We start from the raw sequence: 24290 nt of genomic DNA, 5'->3' as shown, positions 1-24290 counted from the left end.
AGAGGAACATTAGAAGCTTTACAACTCATTTAAGCAACAAAGTCATTCTTGTATCTTTGGGCAAGTCTTTCCCTCAAATAGCTTAGCCAGCCAGAAAGAGAGAAATAAAAATGAAATGCACATGTGTGTCCTCTGTCTGGTAGTTCCCTTCASGGTTAGGTAAGGCCTTGCCTTCATCTGCCAATTGATTTTGCACTACGCGGTATCTCCTTCAAGCATTATTCATTGCTGTGTAGTAACAGGCCTCTCCCAAAACTCAGCCTCGGTCATATCTTTTCTTTTCCCTTCCAGAGTTCCAGATGCATTTGGGAACTTCAGAGTGCCCCCAAATCAATACAGCCCTGCTCAGTGCCCTTTCTCATTGTCACATATGGATACCTCTTCAGTTCCTTTTTCTTAATAAAACACAATGGCATCCAAAGAAGGAAATTTCTTTATGAGAAAAACAAACAAAATTCATATATCCTCTATCCCTCTTGAATATGCTTTCAGTATCATCCTTCTTCTTCAGGTAGACCACTGACCATCAAGATGAGTTCACAGTGCTCAAGCCTTCTTTCTCAGGCCCTATAAAAGCTAGCTTCCCCAATGAGGTTTCTTCTCCCCTGAGGAGCTTCCTGATAGGCCACTGCCAACAATTTCTTTTCAAGAGAATTCAACTCCTCTGTAGCTATGCCTGATAACTCAATTATCCCATCTATTTTCAGGTGGATGTGTAAGAGCTAACAGAACTCCCAGGCTTCCATCGGTCTTTTCTCTGCTACACCACAGCCATGTAAAGCAAAGTCTGAGTCATCAGATACACAATTTTCCCCTGTGCTAGTGCTTTCATAGTAATAACTAACATGCTGGATTCTATTTCCTTATTTGTGTTCCTATTCAACTTTTCCACCATAATCAGAGCGTACATTTTAGAACAAATATAATTACCCCCACCATAAAAAATCCTGCCCTAAGAAGACATTTCAAAACATTGAGTCCAAGTTAACTTTCCTTAACTTTCCACAGCATCTAGTAGAAACTTTTTTATGCTATCTATTAATTCCAGATATCTTCAGGTACTACAGTGATGGAAAGACATGAAAAAGATCTTACAATAAACAGATATATACTATGTGCATAATCTTAGCTTATTCTAGGAGTTCTTTTACTTCAGTCATTTTTAAAGGTTTTCTATTAATTTTCCCATGGCTTTTTAAGTAACAACAGGTGGTGATCAAACTTATTTTGGATATTGCAAGCTTTTCTTGGCCAGCTGGCACGCTGTCCAGCCTCCTAAGAATGCTTCTCTAGTCAGAGCTTTTCAGGGGTTACCATGACAAACATCTGGTAATTGTATAGGAGAGCAAACAGCCAAATTTTCCCTATGTTCTCCATTGTACAGCTTTTAGTGTACATTCCAAAATATGTATCTTTTTATGTCACAAACAACTTGTAGATCCATGTTACATTTTTTCTAATATTCTCTCTTTGTAAGAGAAAGATATCAAAATGGTGCATATCTGTATAAATCAGGGAATATTTTAACAAGTTTGTTTCATTCCACTTGCTGCATTACGAATTAACTTTGCTGCAAGGCAGAGATTTCTTTTTTTAACCACTTTGCCTTGTATTCTATTGCCATGTCCCAGTGCAGTAATATTAGTTCACAGACCCTTCAGTACCAGCAGGTTCACTGAGGCTCTGTGAAAATCTGAATATAACTTGACAGTTGAGTAGCTACCTCAGATGTTCTGTACATGTGAATCTCATTTAAAACACACACTGCACCCTTCAGGGAGCTCAGCATGTTTTCACCTGCAACATCCAGCAGTGACCACAGGTTCCCCATCCTGTATGCTTTCATGTAACTCTAGTCTCAAAGTTGGAAGAATTCCAACCACTGCTTCTCTCTTTTTCCCTCAGGATCCAGATAACAAGAATCAAAGCTCTCGGAAAAATGATGGCAAGTCATGGGATCCTCACATTCAGAACAGATTGAGAAGTAATCAAATTCTGAGCATGTATATATGTATACCTTACTCAGGATGATGTCAAGCAGTCTGATCACAGTGGAGATGGAAACTGAAAAATATTGGAAATTGAAGGACCGCTCATTCAAACTGCATGTCTCACCCTAAGGATCTCACTGAAGTGTAATGGTTAGAAAATGTGTCAGATGAGTTCCATGTGGCTGTAGGAATTCTACTAAAATATGTTGCCAAGGGAGCTTATGATCTAGTTGCACAGGATCATAATAGTAGTTGGAGATATTATCTTAAAGTCAAAAGCTGTCTTTATACAATTGGCAAATATTTTCAGCATGTGAAAGAGGCTAAAACTGGTTTTACCCAGGGCCCTCCATTAAAGTACTACCACAAATCAGTGATATGTAGAAGAAATTCAATATGTCCAAGTAGTATAACAATATTTTTCAATATTTTCCCTGAGGTCCAACAAGCACCCACTGCCTTTTCCCAAACAGAGATGAAGAATGGCTGTTTTAGCAGCAAGAACTCAGAGCAGCTGAACTACTCCTCAACTGTTCAGAGTATGAGTCAGGGARAGGCTGCTACTGCCACAAAAGGTGTTAGCTGTGGTGGCTGAGAGCTCCTCCCAAAATCTTGCTTTTGCCACTCTCAATAGCTGCAACAATAATCTACAGCTGTCACATCTGCCTCCTCACTCTAATCATAGTAGCAGCTCAGCCCTCTAAATTGGGCTTTTTCCTGTTTGTCCCATCTCTRGGGAGATAATGAGCACATCTGACAGCACAGCACAACTGTCCTATTCCTTCCTCCCAAAACAATTCCCAGTCCTGTTCCATCCTGCTCTTTCCCTCCACATAGCAGCAACCGTCCCAAGTATATCACCATCTCCAGGTTTCTGCACAAATGTCAGGGTAATTATGGCCTAATGGTGCACTCAGGGCCCTGACAGTAGCGTATGTAGATTGACTTAAGCTACATCTGAAAATCTGAGACAAAGCCAGGCTATGCAATTAGTGTTATAAAGAAGGATGAAGCCAAATGACACCATGACTTTAGCCACATTTTACTGATGAGCAGGGAAAGGTCCACTGTAGTGACACCAAATGGCAGAAGGGCTGAAATCTACCTTGGAGAAGAAAGGCTTTGATTACTTCGTATTCTGAACATCTGCTATGAATGTGACTGGTTGGAATAAAACATGCAAGGAAAATGGTAAACTACTGCATAAATCTGGACAACTGATTTTTCTCAGTATTAGCCAGTCATGAAGATGAGGATATTCACGTAACTTTGATATGCGAGGTGATTCTACACTAAGTGCCTGATCAATATTTTAACTCCATTTGAGTGCAGAGCGCAACATTTTGAATTGATAGTTACTTCCTAAAACCATGAATGTCAGAAACTTCCTGTGTTCTGGATGTTATAACACACGGAATTATCTAACCTGCAGATGGGAGGAATGAAGGAATTGAAGGGACCCAGACTAGTAAAATGGAAGTAAAGAAAGACTACCATGTGAATTAACATGACATAAGAACATATTGAAGCATCCGGTAGTAAGAGTATGTGGAATATGAAAGCATCTGCTTCATTTAAGGTATCAAATCCTAAGGTACCCCTTAAGGTATCAGTACCTTTTCAGTTCAAGGAGAGTCACATGTAACAGGGAAAGTAATAAACAAACCACACAAAGACACAAACCTGACAGACAAGGGATAACGGAGACAATGACAAAGACTAGTCTCCAGTCTCTAATTTACAGGCCATTAGGAAACTCAAATATAGTTTTGGAGAGGGTCAACCTGGGCTTTACCATTGATAAGAAGGGGGAAACAAGATGAACTTAAGGATTTTGGATATTCAACGGGTGTCTGAGAGATTATGCAAAATTTTCTAAGGAATATTTCGGAGTAAGAGGATTGGGGAATAAAGAGGGGAATAGAGAAGAGGGGTATAAAAGAGCCAGTCACGTGCAAGCAGTGGCTGGTCAGTATGCTTGTCTGAGTAAGCCAGTTTATCCTACCTTCTTATTAAATCCTTTTTAACTATCTTTCCTTGTAATTTCACTCTCTACCCAGTGTGTAAGTGCTGTGAGGACTAGGTGGTAGCAACTGGAGAGACTAGAATAAGTGAATTCAGGTCATACACTGGAGTCAGACCTCAGGTACAGTGGCCCTTCTGTCTGTGGTGACATTCACTGAGGTGAGTGAGGGTCTAGCATCAGTAATTAGAGGGTCATGGATCATGGGGTACATCAGGAGTGCTAACAATTGAGAGTACTGGGATGAGTGAATGAGGTCCAACAAGTGCAGACAGATCTCAGGTGAAAAGGCCCTTGTATCTGTGGTGCCAGCAACTGCACAAAGTGAGAATCCCAAACCAGCAGCTGGAAGGGGTGAGGGTCTCATTATCAGCAGTTGGAGTTGGTCCATGGGTCATAGAGCCCAGGGTCCATGTGCCTAGGGGACAGCTGCTGGTGGGTGGGAGGGCAAGGGGAGGTAGAACATTTATATTTTTGCCCTAACTTGGTATGTGGAAGGATGTAATTCTCTAGAAAACTTTAAGCTGAACTAGCTGGCAAGCAGGAGGCCCAAAATCCAGGCAGGGATATTAGATAGGCAGCAGGCCAGTACTGGTGTTCAAGAGGTCCATGAATGTGTGTGAGCTTGTGAATATAAAGAGTGAGATTGTGCTTTCACTAGTGAACTTCAGTCGCAAATAGCTGAAGAGGAAGAAGGGGATTTGACTACGTTTATGTTTTATATGAGTTCTGGCAATGTTCTGGCAGCATTTTATATGTGGCAGTCCATGTAGCCAGCCATGTCAGCATCTGCTGTGTATGCATGTGCGTGTGTGTGTGTGGAATACGGTTTCAACCTTGCTACTGGGGTATGTGTGTGTGTGTGTCTGTGCATGTGCGTGTGTGTGTATGTATGTGTACGCGCATGTGCGCACATGTGGAATATACACTCAGCCTCGATACTCGTTGAACCTGTGAACATGAATAGCTCTGGGAAGGAGATATCCTTGGGTCATGTAGCCTGTCAGATGCAGCAGCTCTTATAATATCCCTCAACACTGGTATTTAGTCTAGGCTGCCATTTGGGGTTGTTTTGTTTTTACCTTGTAAGGAAAGGGAATGGAGCACTAGACTCTTGACTTCAGAAGGAACTGTGATGTCTCCAAAATGTGTTCAATTGAGAGAAGGCAAAAGGAGGCAAAATAATAAAGTTTCTTGTGTATTATGGGTAATTAGAGTCTACAGTATTTTATCTTAAAGAATACTTAGATTCTTTCAAAAAATCCTTTGTGCATCAGCCTTTTGTACCACTCGCATCCTGATAATTACCTTTCTCCAATTCTTTTTTGGTGATTCTCATTTTTTCTTCTCTTTCATTTCTTCAGCTTCCCATTGTATTTCACAGTCTAACTCCCATGTTTACTACTTCCAACTTAGACCATAGATAAATATTTTTATTTGTTCTCCAAACAGTTGTTCTTTTAGACAAGATGAACTTAAATTGCTCTTCACAATATCTTGGAAGCTGATCAAAGGCCATTGTCTTACCCCAATGCATGGATTCACAAAGCCTTATAGTTCATTATCCTAAACCGGAAGAATAGTAGCCAGAGCAGGTTCTTCTTCCAAATATATATATCCTTCCACATGTATATATCCTTATACAGTTATAAAGGAAGAGGAGAATGCTAGAGAAATATAAAAATATTCAAAATCTTTAAATGGAACTTTACAAATCCATGTATTTCACAGTAAATGAACCAGAAGTCTGAGTAGTCCAAAAGTCACTATTAGTGTCCAAGACTCTCTCACTTATTGGCAAGATGACCTGGCTATGTGAGGTTGGCTGACAACATCAGAAACTTAAAATGTCTTTTCTCGTACCGCCTTCAGAGGAACCCGTAAGACTTTCTGGCACTCTCCGGAAGCAATGTCTTCAAATGCCTCCAAATCATCAATAGCCAAAAAGACAGATGGATTCACAGCTTTATCCAGTAAAGATGATGAAAATGGAAGGTGCAAAATAGTCTTACCAATTTCAAGAAAAAAAAGAAAAAAATAAGCTAAATGAATTTTAACTGCAAAATTAATTTGACAACACAGACAAAAGGGAACAAATCTTTTGGAACTCAAAGCAAAAAAATCCTATAAAGCTGCAGGCCAGAATAAAACATCTGAAGCTTTATTCTAAGCAAGGTTCAAAAAAGAACCTGAGCACTCTGCTCTGATTCCTCAGTCAGTTACAGTATAAGCAATGTATGTCAGAAGAATGAAAAAAGGGACCTTCATCAAAGAAAATGACCAAAAAAAACAACTAAGATTCCCAGGGAAATTGTGCACAGTTGTTCTGAAAAGAATTTCCCATGCCTTCAACTGCAGCTTTCGAGACCGTACTGTTTTTTTTCCTTTCCCTTTAAATAGAGTTTTGTAGTTACCAACATTGTTAAATTAAGTAACAATGGGTAGAATTCAATGAAGTGCAACTAGGAGATTGAACAAAAGTAAAACAGCTTCCAGTGTGGATGTCTGAAGCAAATATTTAGAACAAAATCAACAGACAATAATGTTGAAGTCTTGGAGCTAGCATTACTACCCACAATACTGCAAACAGTACAAATTAGAAGGTGGGCTTATCTTGACTATATTTCAAAAATACTGGACAAAGGCTTTTCTAAACAAGCCTTATTCAAGCAAACCCAAAGCAGAAAAAGAGAGGTCATTCCAGAGGGACCATTCCAAACATAGTAATGGCTGATGCTACAACATTACATATCAACAGCTTTAAGAGACTAAAGGAACTAGCCCAAAATAACATTGTTTACAAATTAATCTCTTCTCTGAGCACCCAACAGTGCAAGAAATGTTTTGGATTTCACTGGACAGGATCTATGAACAAAAAAGAAAAAATTTTCAAACCACATAACTGTATACTAGACCTAACACTTCAGAGGAGCCTTGTTCCAGGTTAAGATAGAGCTTTCCAAACTCAGCCATTTTAAAATTATGTATGTGAAAAACACCTGGTGAACACATTAGGAAAAAATGAACAGTTTTCTTCCTTATGAGCATGCCAGAATAGATTTTAAAATACAGACGATTCAACTTTAAGTCAGAGCAATGAGAGAAAATTTCATTTTTAAAATGTGAGTTTTTTCTGAAAGTTACAAGCAAGTGAAAACCAGTGATTTCTTTTCTGTATTTCTTCTCTACATCAGTTACTATCAATGTAATGTGCAAACACACATATACAAAACATCTAATGCTCACACTGTAAATATGGGTCACTAAGGACCTGAATTAATTTTTTATGTTTGGCTAACGAAGTCAGTGGACACTACAATACACTGACTGCCAAACTAAATATGGAGCAAGAACATAAATAAGTTATTCCTTCTTCCTACGCTGTATTCATTTAATTGATTACCCAGATTTTACACTTCTAACTATTTTACCATTCACCTGCTCTACTTATATTAGCATTTAAAGAGGAAGAGACAGATAAGTGATCTGTGAAAAGCTCTCTACTTTTTCATTACTCTTCTAGAATCACAGTTTGAACAACTTATTAGAAAAACATAAGAATGTAACAGATTCCAGACTCAGTAGCCTCTAGTTTCATTACTTTCTGACTTTCAGTGCAGGTAATACAGCAATGCTTTTGGCAAGAACATATATGCCCCCTATAGGCTCAACATATTCTTACCACAGAAATGTGGAAGTAATTGAAACAATCATTTCCTAAAGAGAAAATTTTTTACTAGAAAAAAATATATTACATCTTTCAATAAATACATGTCTATATATACACAAAGCAAAAACAAAGACTTTAATTAAAGCATTAGCAACTCCTTTTTCTCTCAAACATGATTCTTTCAGGCTACACAACAAAGATTGCCCCAAGTATTTTCTTTCCTAAGAAATTATCCCTCCCTGCCACTTCTCCCTCTCATCCTACAGCTTTACAAAGTTCAACAATGGAAGATTTTTGGAAAAAGAGCAGTATCATATTCTGAGGTTATGATAAAGTATTATGTACATTTATAGCACTAGATATATGATTTATAATAATGATGTTACAATTACATTTGTATTTTAAAGGCTGGATGATTAATTTTACCTCCTTTAGCAGGAATGACATACTGTTTTGGAAATACCATTAGTATCCATCTCAATATACTCTTCTATAAATAAAATTAATTCTACATATATAGTAGGTAAGACATGACTGACAAATCTTGAATGTTTAATGGTTTCCATATAAACAACTATAACTGGGAACCAAAATTTAAAAATCTACCCAATGTTTTGTTTGGTCTGTTAAAATTAGTAAATTCAAGTTAGTCTTTAATTTTCTTTTTTAAAAGCCTAACTATAGGCTGGTTCCACATTCAAATTCCCACTGGTATATTCCTACTGGCAAGCATGACAATTCTGAATAAAGATAATGCTGGCCTTTTTATTCTAAGGTATCTAACTTGGCCTTACCTCAGTGTTCTTAAATCCCACAGTTTGATGCCATCACCTATGGCTGTGGTCATGAAAAGATTGTAAGCTTCGGGTTGCTGAGCACTGAATACTGACCCCTGTAATATTAGAAATAAGTTTCAGATTACTGTTTTTCTAGTGCTAAAGATTTACTCCATTCAGGAACAAACAATAAATACATTCGTGAGGGCATATGATAAAAAGCTCATCTCCACATGCACAAAGGAATGGAAAGCTCTGAACAACGCCCCGTGCAGGAACCCAAATCATACCCTGCCTCAGCTGCTCCCACGGGCGAGTGCTCAGTCCAGAAGAGGCTCATCCCCACACACCTGAAGGAGCACAAGGTACAAGAGGGCGAGCAGGGGAACCCCAACAACCCCATTAGAGAAAACGGGCCCCTGCCCAGGCTGTCATGGGGGAGTCATCAACCCTGCAGGTCGGGGGACACCCGTCACCAGGAGTTGAGCAAAAGGGCTCCCTGGAGCACTTTCAGCCTGGAGGGATACTGCCTTGAGCTATGGGATGCATTATGGGATGTAGGAGAAGAGTATTGGGAGGTTCCCCGAGACGTATTCTGCGATGTTTAGGAGAAGAACTAAAGGTACAAAAAGGGATCGAGGTGGTTTGGGGAAGAACAAGCATGACAGTGATGAAAGAAAAATGATAAAATGGCCGGTCACACATAAATAGTCTGCTGGCAGTATGTTTGTTTGGCCATGCCCAAACTTCTAGTTTAACTCTACTTTTTTGTTTAAGATTGCAAATATAATTTTAATCTACATGAGAAAGAAGAAAAGTAAAAATATAAAACACATCAAGAAATTAACTCTCTTGACAAAGTCAAATTAAATAACATAGACAACCAGAGTAGTCCAGCATTGAACTACAGGCTGTATTTGGCCCTGGCAGAAGTGGGCATACTTTCCATTGACTTCAATAGCAACTGCACTTATTCATAGCAAGACTGATTTTGGCTTCATACCTTTCAATAATTAAATCCAGTCTATCTTTAAACCTCTGATTTTTTTAACATCTACATTGGCAAACCTTGGCCTTTTTGCTGGCTACAAAACTTCTTTCTCCAGGGAACTAAACATAAACAGTTCAAACTCCTTCTTTCCTTTCTCCACCATTCACATTCTTGATTTGGCTGGAAACATCAGAGAAACCTCAAGGTCATTTCCCGCAATCAGTGCTTGATTTCCAGGAATCTTCTATTTCTCACAAAAAACTGGCATATAACTGGAAAATGCTCCAGTATTTAGTCAGCTGAATTCCCCAAATGGCAWGAGAAAGTAGGGCACTCAGCATTAAAAGAAACTATAGGAGCTTTTTCTTCCTTTGCTTTAAGCAGGTTTCCTTCCTAAACTAAGAATTATCAAAGCCTGCTCTAACAGATGAACTAAAAGGCACTGTGCTACTGATTTCCCAACAAAGCCAAGAGTTTCTGTTTGAATTTTACAAAATATTGTTTGCTGTTATTTCATATTTCCCCAGCACTACATCCAAAATTTCATTTGTTTCTTACCTCACACACGGAAAAAAGAAACAACAGTTTATTCACCACCCATCCTAACAAGCCAGCTGGCCAAAATCTTCATTAACTCCCTGTTCTTTACATTGTCCCTTATAAAATCTCCTAGCTTTCAAGGCTCTCTTCACCCTTTTTTTGGTTTTCTTGTCCTCTGTGTTAACTTTCCCTGTTCTCTAGAGTGTTCAACAAATTCTTCAGATGCAATTAATTTTATTTCTTCTTCCTCTTTCTCAATATGAGCAACTGACTTTCAGTTAATTCCTTYCTCCCTAACTATAAACAGATAAACAAGATCTGTTGTGTCTACTGCTTCCAACCGTTCAAGACTTCTGGGACTGATTTACACRGTTATAGTGTAATATGTGTGCTATGAAGTAATTTTCAAAATGGTGAAACATTTGCTAGGTCTTTGCATCTAATTTTAACACCTCCTCTCATGTTCATGTCTCTTATGGATTCACAGTCTTTTAAATTTTTTTCTTGAATCTTTCAATATCCTCAAATCTTTCTTAGGAACTCCAGCTGTTTGTTTAGATGGTCTGTCCTAACTATTCATGTTATTACACTTGAATAAATTCTGAACTGTACATATAACTAATATCAAAATGTTACTCTATGTGACATATTTTCTATAKAAATATAATTTTTAGAAAATCACCTTTTTAAAAGCTAAAGCCAGGTAGTTTCTGTCTTATCCACTCTATTTACCAGAGGTTGGTACTGTCTCTACATGATTATACTACTTCAATGAATAAGGGTTAACAGATGTACAGAAAAGAGTACTTAAGTTCAAGAATAAAAAATTGAGGGAAATTCATAAAAGTCATAAATTATTAAAGTCAAAGTTTAAAATGCAACTAAAATGTTGTATCCCTTTTCTACTTGTGTTTAAGAAAAATCTTTATTTCCTTGTTTTCTACTTATAAACAAGCACATCAAATATTATTTTATTTGATATACAAAAAATAAAATTACACATTCTAAGTGAAAATGTCTGAGACGGATAAGAAAATTCACTGAACCATAATTCATTCCATATWCATAATGTTGGTCTTTTAGAATAATGTGATTTCTAGTTGAGACATGAATAATTTGTCTGTAGTGTTCTCTGCTCTTAAAAGAGAAAAAAATGACAGACTTTCACACTTACTGGAAAAATGACATTTGGACTGCACTCAAGGGTTTTCATATACACTCTACTCAGAATACAACTGGTGAAATATACATCTCCATAGAGATAACTGCAAATTTCCAGGACCACAAATCAACAAACATCTTTGAAAAATATATATATTTAAATATGTAAACATTCCCACCGACTTCAAAAAGACAATTCATATGCTTAAGGCTACATATTTGTTTTAGTGAATAGAGATCTAAACAGTGGATACTGAATAGCTTGAAATGAAATACTGAGCATATAGGAACAAGGTAAACTTGACTAGGGAACACAAGAACATCTTTCTATTTTCCGTAAGTTTTTCTTGCTTAAATAATATAAAGCCACTCAGCTGACTGAGCAAAAAGAAAAGCCAGAACACTAAGCCTGTGTATGTTACAAATAGTACTGATACAACTAGCACAATTTTAAGTATTTTACCAGATCACATCTCTCAGGAAAACCCACAAAGAGTTATATATAAGTAGCATTAAGGAATAGTTTTAAATCCACAAAGGCAAGGACTTTTCAAATGAGAATTAAGAGCCATACTCAACCAAACCTAACACAATATATATCCCAGCACGTATTGTATTAGAAGACCACCAAACATTTAAATCAATCTTCAAGTAACAGGAAAGACCAATGACGAACATTTTTTAAGTCATCTATTTCTATCGCAAAAAGGCCTATACTACTGAGCAAACAGATTCTGTTTCTTAAGTTTCAGAATAAATCAGATTATTTCCGATTCAAATTTAGAGAGAACATTTACATAAAACTCCTATAAGAAGACTAACTTAAATACCCACAGAAGACTCACATAAGAATTAAGAATAACCTATCAGCTACAACTCATTTTACATAAATTTAATTGTACTTGATTCTTTTAAATTTAGTTTCAAGCACTAAAAGCATAAATGAAAGAACTCTCTATGGTATTATATACTTTTCTATATTAAATAATTCAAGTGAGAATTAGGACTTTACAGGTAAACTTTCTCCAGAATTCATGAAAGCTTATAAAAGATCACCTGCTGGAGAATGCCTATCATAACTGACTGCTTCTAGAATGACCAGCCAAACTTATCTTGAAATGCTTTGACTGACTTCTGATACATAGAAGTCTGTAAAACTGAGTGTCCTCAAAAACAGTCATCTGTAAAGAAGCTGTAAACAGGAATGGTAAATACACACTAATATCTGGACAACAGAGTTCCCCTCATTTCACACCACCTTTCCCCAGTTTTCAGTGGTATTTGTCAAAGATTATGAATTCATGATTTCTTCCTGATGATTTTTACTTGTGAGGCTTTAGGATATGGCATAGTGTATTTCTATAATGCCGTACCCGGGCATGACATGTTAGCTTAATGTCAACGTGACTGAAAAGAAGGCTGAAAGGAGAAGAACGGCCAAGATCATTAAGCCTCCAAGTACACAATCACACATCGAAAATTATTACAGTATTATGGTATAGTAATTTTCTCAAAGGACCTGCTTTCAACCTCGTGTTAAGCCTAAAGGACTGGCCTTGATTATAAGGATTAGCTTCAGTGAACATGGACAGACAACAGAACTACAGCACAGCTTAAACAGACCCTTTCTCAAGAGGAAACATAAATGTTTAGGGACACAACTGAAACACCCAAGCTTTTAAAAAATGTAAATAAATCGCCCAGGTTTCCATCACAGTGAAAATTTCAGGTAATACATAGATGTGCATGGACAGGTCTACTGGTATTGCTGAGTAAATCAATTACTCCAGATTTTGGTGTCAAGAAACATTCCGAAACAATGCGATAAATAATTTGAGATAATTTATATGAGATATACTTCCATTAGTAAGATGTACTTCATAAAAGAGAGGAGAGAGACAATTGAAGGAATAAAATAACCACATGCTTTATGACTGCTACTGTAATTTTGTAAAACTCCAGTATTTTTTCAGCACCTCTAACAAGTCTGTTCCAAATTCTCATCCTCATGAAGCCAACAGCTAGAAGCTGATAGCTAGATATACTGTTTAAACCATGATTACTTTACACCACCAAGAAGAAAGTAACTTTTATAACAGAAGAAAGACAAATGACAGTGTCCTGAGAAGAACAATAAAATTCTAGTCAAATAATAGACTGAATTATTATTGTTCTCACTTCCAAGTTATTCTTTTCTCACATCATCTTTAGGGTCAAGAAATTGAACAAGGCCCTTAATCTCACCTTCTTTTTGAGCTTTTACAACTGAGGAGTTTGTAGTCACTTCTACTTGTAAGAAATTCCCTTGCTGAATTTTATGTAATGCAGGTATACTGCAGAGAACAACTTTGGGTGATGGCAATTAGCTTTGAAAACAGCCATTTGCTATTACAGAAAAGTTTTTAGTTAATTTTTTACTTTTAATTGATAGAAAACTGAGCACATCAGCTAATAAATAAATGATCAAAGTCAAAAGTCCAAATCAGCCCTTCTTTCCTATGTTAGGAACAGAAAATTGGAAGAACACTTAAGCCCTGAGGTAAGAAATATACTTCATAACAATATAAAACAATTTGGGCTCCAGGTGAATTAACACAGAGAAATCTAGAACAGCCTAGAAAAATCATGAGAATTTTAAAACTGTCTCTATTTCCCTATGTAAGAACTAACTATTAGATTGGTTTCCTCTTGGTCATAAAATCTCTTGAGTTCTCAAAATTCAGTATGTTACCTAGCATCTACATTAATTTTGTACCAAAACAATGTGGAAGATTCTTTCTATTACTAAAAGTGATGTTAAAAAATGCAATTTGGAAAATAAGGGAGCTGTTAAGAGCTATAAAAATGAATAGGTTATCACAAATATTTTAAATGGTTACAATTAATATTTCTTGCTGGACTGTGATATTAGTCTGCTGAAATAACACAAAGCCTAATCTATACTGCCCTAATGGCAGAGCTGTTCAGTCAGCTCTCACTGCTCCCTGCTTTCAATTAGAAAAATAGTGAGATCTTGTCTGCAAAGGTGCCTTTATCACACAAACTTATAACCTTATCCATCCTCCCCAAAACAGAGACTATATTGGCACTCTAGTGTCAATTACATTTTTAGTCTGCAATTCCTTTGTTTATAGAGTTGACTAAATGGTACTACAAATATTCAATAAAACACATACCTTATTTTGGCAGATCTGATGGACCGATCTAGAATGAACTTCTGGTATTACTGCTGTGCTGCAGCCTGCATTGAGGTCAAAAACTTCCAGTGCTCGGTTGCTACCAGCTGTAAGTACAATATCTGTAAAGTTCTCTGTGTTAAAGTTAAATCGATCTAAAGGAACAGGAGCATACAGAGATACAGAAAGTCAAACAAATAGGTATCATGCCTCTTTTGTACTTAGTGCTCTATGAGCAGCATCAAAAAACTTACAATCCTAACAAATTTACTTCCAAGGCTGAACTTCAATACCATAAAAAGTATTCCTATTCTAATAGGAAAAGACTTACAAACAATCAAATACTAATTACTTTAAATGAATTTAATTACATTCCAGTCTACATATCTAATTTGCCATTGGATACAGGAGTAGAAATCATTTACTGTTGAAAGGCTGGTGATTTCCATTGTGGAAGCCATAGGAAACTTCTGTATCAATTTGCAAGCACTTCTCTGTTTGTATCTGCAAAAAATATCAAATGAATGCTAGYGTTAATAAAATAAGTTATGATTTGTAGCCTGTAAACAGTAAACTCACATTAGAATCATTAACCAAACTGAAATTTCTTCTTTTAATTATTAGAAATTAAAGCCGTAGATATTTTGATTTGTTGCTGACTTCTACAAAAAACTGGTAAGAACTCATTCAGATTAAAAGAAATATGATATGTATATACATAAGATAGATCTTCCATCACCATAAAATATTTAAATAATCCTGCCTACATCTTGAAAAAGCTGGAGAGAAAGAAATTTTTAAAGTACCTATGATCAAAAAACAGAAATACCACTGATTTTAGTACAGCATTTCCTGTGCTGATTATAGGAGAATGAAGAAAGAGATAATGAGCAGAAAATAGTGAGGAAAGAATAATTTCMACTTAGATGGGAATGGAACAAGGGGCTGATCACACACTACTGAGTAAACAGGCCTTCCAACATGCACTGAACTCCTTTAGGTCCTGTGGCATATCTGCCAGCTCCATGGAGATGCTGCAGATAATCTACACCTATAAAAAGGTCTACAGAATGCTTTCACATTTATTTACACCACACAGTGCAGAACCATGTTTGTGATTCACTCTGATTAGATCCTTCTGTTTACTGAGATACATCATTACAGACAACAGGGACATGATCTTAAATCCACAGAAGTCAACAGAAAAACTCCCTCCAAATTCAACGTTTTGACTCAAGCCAAATCTGAGTAGCAATTATTAATATAATTTAGAACAAGCTTAAATGGCTTTTAAGACTGTGAAGCTGTATGTTGGACAAGAAGAGTGTGGTTTCCTTAGCAGAAATGATCAAAGGAATATAAGCAGAGTCGCTAATAACCTCAAAATTTCTATATCATGTACTAAATGCAGACACTTCCAAACTTTAAAATAATCCAAATAAAACTGCAAGTAGTATACTTCTATTTTTGTATATATCTCTAAAAACAATACAGAAATCTGTGATACACTATTATCAGAATAATTATTGTTTCTTTCCACCAATTTCAAAAGCTGAGATTCATTTGATAAAAACAATGTTTACCAGCAGTATCCATTCAAAAGAAAAATGGGGGTCATCAGAGCTACTTCAGCAACAGTGGTATAAACCACAGTGTTTTGTAATTTAATCCAAGAATCTCTTGTGTTTTCCAGAAGTACTTTATCTGATTAAGCTGCAAAAATAAACTGATTCAGGGACAACTTTACCTCCATTTTTGGGGTAAAGGTATCTAAGCTAGCTGATTAAGACAACAGGAACAATCTAATCAAGGTAGCATGAAACCTCCTCTGGACTAATTTACCCTGCTGAAAAAGGCTTATTGAAACAGTTAAGCTTGTTCCCAAACCTGAAATCTACTGTTTCAAACTAGCTGAAGTAACTCTTCTACACTGCAGTATGCTACACAGATACCTCATTGGGTCTTCCCCAGATAGAATTTCACTCACAAAAAAACTTTCAACCAATACTGCAAGCAGAGATTCATCAAATACAAGTTAGGAAAAAAAAAAAAAAAAAAAAAAAAAAAAAAAAAAAAAAAAAAAAAAAAAAAAAAAAAAAAAAAAAAAAAAAAAAAAAAAAAAAGGAATTTTAGTCTATTTAAGACCTACTTTTTGGATAAAATGTATTTACCACATATTTACTATACATATTCAATTCAAAGTGTAAGTCAACTAAAATTAAGCCAGGTCCCGTGGACTGAGTTGGGCACTGTATACACTAGTAAGAAAAATATTCTTATTTGTTAGAGATTAAAGTTTATATAACAATTTTGCTTACCTTTCATTGCTTTAATAACACCAACATAAACTAAGACTAAAGAGGCAACATAGAAGGTAGATAATCTCTGATTGTGGAAGGAAGGTATTACATATTTTAAACAGACTCAGTATGAAAGTGTAAATACCACTCATTTATTACATGTAAGAATAGAATTTGAGGATTAAAATGTATACTTAACCAAAAGTGCAGAGTCTACATCTTCAGTTAAAATAACTTCCTGTTTGCTATAGAAAAGCTGGTTAAACATCTTACAAAGGGGTTGATGAGGGATTAATTAGAGGAATTCATCCATTAAAGATCAGAAGGTTTTGAATTGTTTATCAAGGCAAAACCCCAGAGTGCACAAAGGGGAAACTTTTTAGATTGTTGAAAGAAATTACAGTTATCAATCAGAAGGTGCATTTAACAATATCTGAATTTTTCACTGCAGATAATCTACAAATGTATCTGCAGATATAACAAGGGTTGCTTTGTAAATAAAACAAAGGAGATAATGCAAAAGGTAAGAAATTTTCAAAATGACAAAAGCAAGATTTTATTTTTACCAGCAGAAATGAATTCTGAAAATAAAATTAAATATAGGAATAAAGAACTCTATCTCATTTCTGACCAATTTCCAGAGATAAATTTTCCATTTTGCCACTAACAAAACTAATTCCCTTCTTACAGAATTTCCAACACAAATGCATAGTGAAAGACAGTTATAAAGTTGTTTTCAGCTATTACAAAACACTATGACAAGCCCTAGAAAATGTCACAGATGAGGACCAAGAGTGGGAAGATGTATATGTCAAATTCCAGCTCATGAGTCAGCTGGGGAGGCTCTTGTAACATAAACAGGGTCTAAAATTATCTGAATTAGACAGACATGGAAAAGCTTGTAATCAAGACAAATAATGGCTAAAAAGTATCTTCCCACTACTTTTATCTCAAATGTCCAATTCTGTACACAGCATATGATCTCAGTTTACAATCCTGTATATCAAATATCAAAATAAAATCACATTTGTCTTGATATGTTCAAAACTACACTTCTGTCTTCCTTTAATGCCTTCAGTTAGAATTCTGCTAACATGACTGCTAAATGACTGATCTGCAAAGCCCAGGCTTTTGGCATGTAATCATTTTGGGGGAATATACTTACAGTATATAGCTATTTTCAGATTTCCTTTCAGAAACATTAGGTAAAACTGGATTCTAAGATACAAACGTTTCCTGCCATGATTGCAGAGGCTGATACATCTACTTTCTAGGAGATCTGACATCCTTCGCTTAAAGCACTTTTCTGATGACTCAGAGATAAAGTAGTAATATTTTCATGATAGACAAAAAAACTCACAGAATATGCTACTATGCTAAAAATACAAGAAGAGTAYGCACTCAAGGAAAAATACACAGCTTGATTTAAATCTAACATTTAAAGTTTTAAAGAAAACAGTAGTATGCAATATCAAAGCCAAAACTAAGGGAGCGACCAAAAGCCATCCAAACACCATAAGTGCAAAAAATCATATGGTTTCAGGCTATGAAAAGCATTTTTATATGTGCCGTAAAAATTAAGCTTTTTGCAACAATCCCATTATACATTTACAGACAGAGCCAGTAAAGTTAGATAATTAATTACACAATTAATTACATAAAAAGGAAAAAAAAAYACTTTATTTTCTAAAACACTTGGAATTTGTCATAACTGCAAAATATTACCTCCTCCTACACTATGGAGGAGGATGGATGTTATTCACTGAAAAACTGTAATGAATCTTAGAAATAACAAAGGAAATATATGGGAAAATTTAAAGTATTTGGAGATGGTAGCTGTTTCTAACATTGTTAGAATTCATCTTATGATTCAGGTACTTCTCATCTAGTTCTCATTTTGTTTCTGACAAAAAACAAAGACTGTTTAAGGTTTTTGAACAAACGGCAAAAGGCCACAGCAACTAAGCTTAGAATATTCTTAGTATCATAATGCTGAATCAGGCCTGTGGAGTACATTTATTTAAGAAATTTAAATTAGCTTAAAGTGTGTTACATTAAAATAATGATTTTGTAAACATTAATACTACGGAAGTACCTGAATCGAACAATTTCCTATCTAGTGCACTAAATTTTAAGCCCACTAGGCATGGCCTCTTCATTACCCATCTATAATATGTGTTGGTATAGCTTCACATTTATCAGAGTGGACATTTTAGCATTTTCTTATACTGTTTGTTTACAATCTGYTGCTAAATATACTGGCTTTAAAAGGCAATGTTTCTACTATTAAAACAACATTTCTCCATTTTAAATTCTTTYCATATTGCTTTTTCTGATCTTTAAAACAACACATCAAGCTGACTATAAAAATGACATAAAATCCATGGATGTTTTGTCCTTCTCAAATTCTTAAAGCTAATTAAGAACTGGAGGAAAAAAAAAAAACTTAGTAGCAAACAAACAGCTACTAAGGTACAGACGTCTTCATATCAGCACACAAAACTGCTGATGAAAACAGTGGAAATTTAATACTCAGTAATTTTGAAGAATGTAAGGAAAATGTTCAGAGAGTGAATCATTTTGAGATTAAATATAGACTCAGGAGTCAGGCAATCTGGATTCTATTGCCAGAACAGCAACAAATATCCTCTATGACATTTGAAAAGAACATTCTTTTCCTTATTTCCACTTCTCAACTCCACATTTGAAAACGAACCAATATTTTTGCATTTCATTGTTGTGATACTTAGTTAAATTATCCTTAGGAGAGCTCTTTGAAAACTCTGTACAGAGAAATACTGATATTGTCATTGTATTGTCTTCATCTCTGAAATAGTGGCAATTTATCAGTTAACCAGACTACACCGCCATACTCTTCTAATTAAGAGAATAAAGCATTCTTTTCCGTTCAATCTAGCATCTTCTTGAATCAGTTCCATTCAAGTATTCTTCCAAACTTGACTCAGAATKCAGAATGAAAGAGTGGTGAGAAATGAAAGTAATGACGCAATGTTTCATAAAAGAAAGAAATTCTGGGAAATAAGCTGGAGGGAAGCCACAAGGAAACATCAAAGCAAATTAACCTTTTGGTAATACCTTTTTTTTCTTAATATAACCAGGCTTAGACTGTGTTGTGGATTTGTTGTAACGTCTACAATTGTATGTATTGTCTTTTGGCATTATATTAATATCCCAGGGAGTCTAATGGCATATTTTTGAATTACTGTTCATCCATGAAGGAATGCTGAGAGTATGGCAATATCAAAAATACTGCTATAAGCACAACCCTATATACCCGAAGAGTTTTAAACTAGGAGAACACATACTTCCAAAAAATAACAGGAGCAGCACAGACCAAAGTAGAAGTTCAGTGCCCAAGACCATGCAAAACTGCTTGGATTGGTTCTACAACTATACTAAGTTCCATATTACTTGTATTATCCGAACTAATTACCTTCAAGGTAGTTCAGAAAAGTTTCTGCAACAATAAGTGCAGTATGCATGTTCTTCCAGTTACTGGATATCCGTTTCCTAGAGGAAAGTATTTGTATAAAAATATGGAGCCATCTAGAGCTGGTACAATACATGCCACAAGAAAAAAAATAATTAGAAAAGGCCAAGCTTCCAAAAATAGAATGGAAAAAATATTTTAACTAAATTTTTTAAAGGAAAAATTATCAGCATAACAGGGATTTAAAAGATCATAATATTAATTTATATCTTCTTTCTTCTAAGTTCCTCCAGGATTGCCTGTATTTATGAGTTAAGGATGGTATGAGATAAAGACTTGCTTGCCTCAGTTTCCCAAAATCATTTGTTTTTGCTATGTATAGATTTCAAGCATAACTGGAATCAAGAATCACCTTTCCTAATCTCCCAGGTTCCTCCTATATTTTGTAGCCTTTTCCACAGGCTAAACACTTTGGAACATAAGATATCTGTAGAACCGGTCAAGACAGAAATTCAAGGTACAAAAGGAGTCTTTTCAAAGGTGATTGTGTATTTATTCTACTATTTACTTTTCATTATATTCTATTAGTTTTACTTTTCTAATGTAATGTATACACTATAAAATCAGAGCAGAAAATTCTACATTCCTTAACCTATAGTTTTCCAGTCTATTAGCTATATTCCCATTCCAAAGAGAGTAGATGACTAAAATCACATAAATAAGAGCCACTCACTCCATTAAGGATTTTGACCAGAAATGATGATTAAGGAACCACTTGCCAATAGGTTAACTGTAAAACCCAGCAGGTTACTAGGTCTTACGAACAGCAGTTAATTCACCATTTTGAACAACTTATAATCAGAAGTTAAATTAGATGACCATAATAACATGTTAGGTACGTTTTCAAATAAAAGGAAGCTTCTGTTCTTAAAAAAATGTATTTTACAGAGGTGATATAATTCGACAGCTTTTTTTTTGTTTTCTGTAGGACTGTTTAAAGTTTCAGTGAAGCTCCACCTACCACATTCACACTTCAATTTAAGAAAGTGCTACTATTCAAGAAAGGATTTAAGTTTGTGCTTAATATGCTTTTCTGAATAGCTGCCAAAAATGCAAGGAAACAGGCTAGCTTTTCCCACCTGAGGATGTGGCTCAATACAATTGAATATAATGAACTGATACATTATTTGCACTATCAGCTAATAGTTTGTCCTTCCACTCAAAATCTCTAGTGGTAAGATAAGACAAAAAAAAAGAAAATCTCTTCAAGATCTGTTTAAACAGTATTGTGTCTAAACATACATACAAACATACATGCATGCATATTTGAATTGAGTAAGTTCTCATATACAAAAGTATTGCTGAAAACCAGGAAGAGCAAATAAAAAGCAGAGAAACTTAGTAAAAGGATATAAGTACAGTTTTAGCTCTAATTATAAATTAAAAGATAAGAAAAGGTATAGAAGACATTTAATAAAAGGACTGATTCCAAGTCAGAAAGAGAGAGCCATTTAAAGATAAACAGAACACTGTCAGTAAGAAGTGTATGAAGGATGTCTAATAATGATGAAATACAGGGACAAGATAGGTTAATACGAGAAGTAAATAGATAAAATATAACATGGAAAGACAGTGAAAAAGATGGAAGTGATATACTTCCATTTGATGGAGCAAAGAAGAAAACAGTCACACTATGTTGCATTCTCTGAAAGAAGTATTCAGGTATTCAGAAATATTCCCATAGGAGAAGGACTTGCAATAGTTATTCAAAAGAAGCTAGGATATTAATACATACTAAGGTATAAGCAGTCAGTAGGTAAAGCTCAAAAGGCAAAATTCTAACTGTAATAGTAAAACAGTGAATAGTAAAATAGTAATAAATATTTGCATTAGATAAGGTATGCACCATAAGAAATTATCTGACATTACCTATTTATTCCACTATGTCAGAATAAATACATTTTTATAATTAATGTTTATTATTTGTTCAAATTATATTTTTATCCTTTAATATTCTTGCTAAAATAGCCCCTCCAACATCAACACCCTCCAAAAAAACCAGATTGAATAGTACAAATACTTTCACTGGTCTGTTAATGAGAAATTTCACTCACCGTTTTAGGTCATCCTTCGCGGTGTCAAGATAGAAACTTAATAGATGAAATTCAGCTCCACAACACAGCAATATAAAGGTATCTATATAATAAAACTGTGCAAAGCGTACAGATTTATGGAACTTGTCTTTACCCTGAAATTCAAAGTAAGTAATTAAGAATGGATTCCAGTACACTGAACATTTTTTTGTCTGAATCTCCAGCATTAAGGTGTAGTCTCCATGTATCTGTCATCCTGATCATATGCCAAAAGGTTAACCTACTGTGTAGTGGTGCTTTCTATTTTCAATATCTATTAATCTCAAGACAAAATTTTTGTTCTATTTAAATTAATTGGCAGTAACTTTAACAGTATCTGCAGTCAATTTAGTCTAATATGATCTAGCTTCATACACTAAACTTCCATTTGAATTGAGGAGTAGACTATAAAGTCAAACAGCGCTGAGCCAATGAAAATAGAAAATATTTAGCAGACATTAAAACCAAAAGTTCCAGACATACTAAGTTTGGCAACCAAAGTTTTTTGTTTTCACAAATTGTCAAGATAAAAAAATCTAATTTGCAGTCAGTGATGACCAGCTAGATCATAGTATCAAYTGGAATCACTGCCACTCAGTAGCTCTGAAAGGCCTCATGTTCCTTCTACAGATCCATTAAAATGGAAGTATATTAAAATGCAAAAGTGAATCAACTTCTGTGAACCAACTGACATGAGTTTCTCATTACCAGAAGTAGGGCAGGTTCTTTATTGCAGACTGACCAGATCCTTAAAGTTCGGTCTTCTGATGAAGAAACTAACCACTTCTTGTCATGACTCCAGCCAACGGAGTTAACTGCGCCATCATGACCTAATAAAAATAATAATGGAAACATCATAAAGCCTGTTTCATGCATTTATACATTTCTCCAGAGATAAATTTATTGTTTTAATATAATTATACAAAATATTAAATACAATTTAAATATATGTTTCAAATGGTTGGATTAAAACAGGTAATAGTACACTATTCATTGATTTTTTTCTTCCACCAAAAAATGTTGAAAAATGCCACTCATTTTAATAATCAACCTTAACAAAATTAAATAAGGTCAGAGAAATGTCAAGTTATTCTACTTGAACAATCATATGCATTTATATGACATTGCCTCCATTGTTATAAAGGAGTTCACAGGAAAACATTATAATAAATCAAGAGTAAAGGACAAATCTTTCTTTTATAGACATTCATATTTTAAAAGAATAAATTTAAAAAAATCACTTTTAAGCAAAAATACAGTATTACTCAAAAGAAAATAAAAGAGAATTTGAGTACTACATTGCAATAAAATTTGATGTTAGTATATTAAAAATAGACTGTGGAAATCATTTAAGATTTTCAAATAGATGCAACAGATTTTTTTATTTTATTCATTAGATTTTTATTACTAAGCTACTGTTGTTATAAAAACACAACTGCCACTAGAGCAGCTTCTGCAATACTGTCTCATGATTTTAAAAAAAGATAAATATTTCTTAAAAATCATAGATTCTATAATTTCCTCTTAATAACCAAAAGTTTGGCAAGAATCAGGTAGTTGTCTGATCAGAATGTTGGTGTTATACAGTTAAAAATAAGATTAGAAACTTACAAAGAGAAAACTTAAAAAGCTAGAAATACCATCGAGAAGTTAAAATTATTAATTTACTCATTTATAGCCTAAAATTATTTTGATGCTGATCAAAAGGTTCAAAAAACCCAAGAAAATATGTCAACGTAATTAACATCCTTTGGCCCATATTACTCTCCTAATTTGTCCAGATTATCAGATCTCAATCTAAAGAATTTCACCTAACTTCAAAACATTCAGAGTGCTTATGCTGCCCTCTTGTGCACATTTTCTCTTTTTTAGTCAATGGAAATTTTATGTAAAATATTTAAACTCTTTTCAATTGATTAGCCTATCCTGTAATTTATCTCAGCAATTAAGGCTTTCTCTGATAACATATATCCATTAAAAGATTTATAAACAAGAAACTTTAATTCCCAACTACAAAAGACCTATAACATTTTCACCAGAAAATTGCTGAAGTACTACATAGGTACATCTATCAATACT

The 24290-nt window shown here is 34.8% G+C and overlaps 1 protein-coding gene across 1 annotated transcript in view; it reads right to left on the bottom strand.

Annotated features, from left to right (window-relative positions):
- The window catches only part of WDR27 (WD repeat domain 27), a 135498-nt gene that overhangs the window by 81986 nt on the left and 29222 nt on the right, over positions 1 to 24290 (bottom strand). Inside the window, exons 15-19 of the mRNA XM_085315421.1 lie at positions 22920 to 23041; positions 22194 to 22327; positions 14735 to 14832; positions 14329 to 14450; positions 8479 to 8576 (exon numbers count right to left, since the gene is read on the bottom strand). Coding sequence (XP_085171547.1) covers positions 8479 to 8576; positions 14329 to 14450; positions 14735 to 14832; positions 22194 to 22327; positions 22920 to 23041 — 574 coding nt within the window. The remainder of the gene's footprint in view (positions 1 to 8478; positions 8577 to 14328; positions 14451 to 14734; positions 14833 to 22193; positions 22328 to 22919; positions 23042 to 24290) is intronic.

The sequence above is a fragment of the Rhea americana genome, unplaced genomic scaffold (assembly GCF_003343005.1).
Source record: "Rhea americana isolate MKP2758 unplaced genomic scaffold, rheAme1 scaffold_43, whole genome shotgun sequence".
Taxonomy (NCBI): Eukaryota; Metazoa; Chordata; class Aves; order Rheiformes; family Rheidae; genus Rhea; species Rhea americana.
Note: the sequence above shows the minus strand (reverse complement) of the source record. Positions and strands in the feature narration are given on the sequence as shown.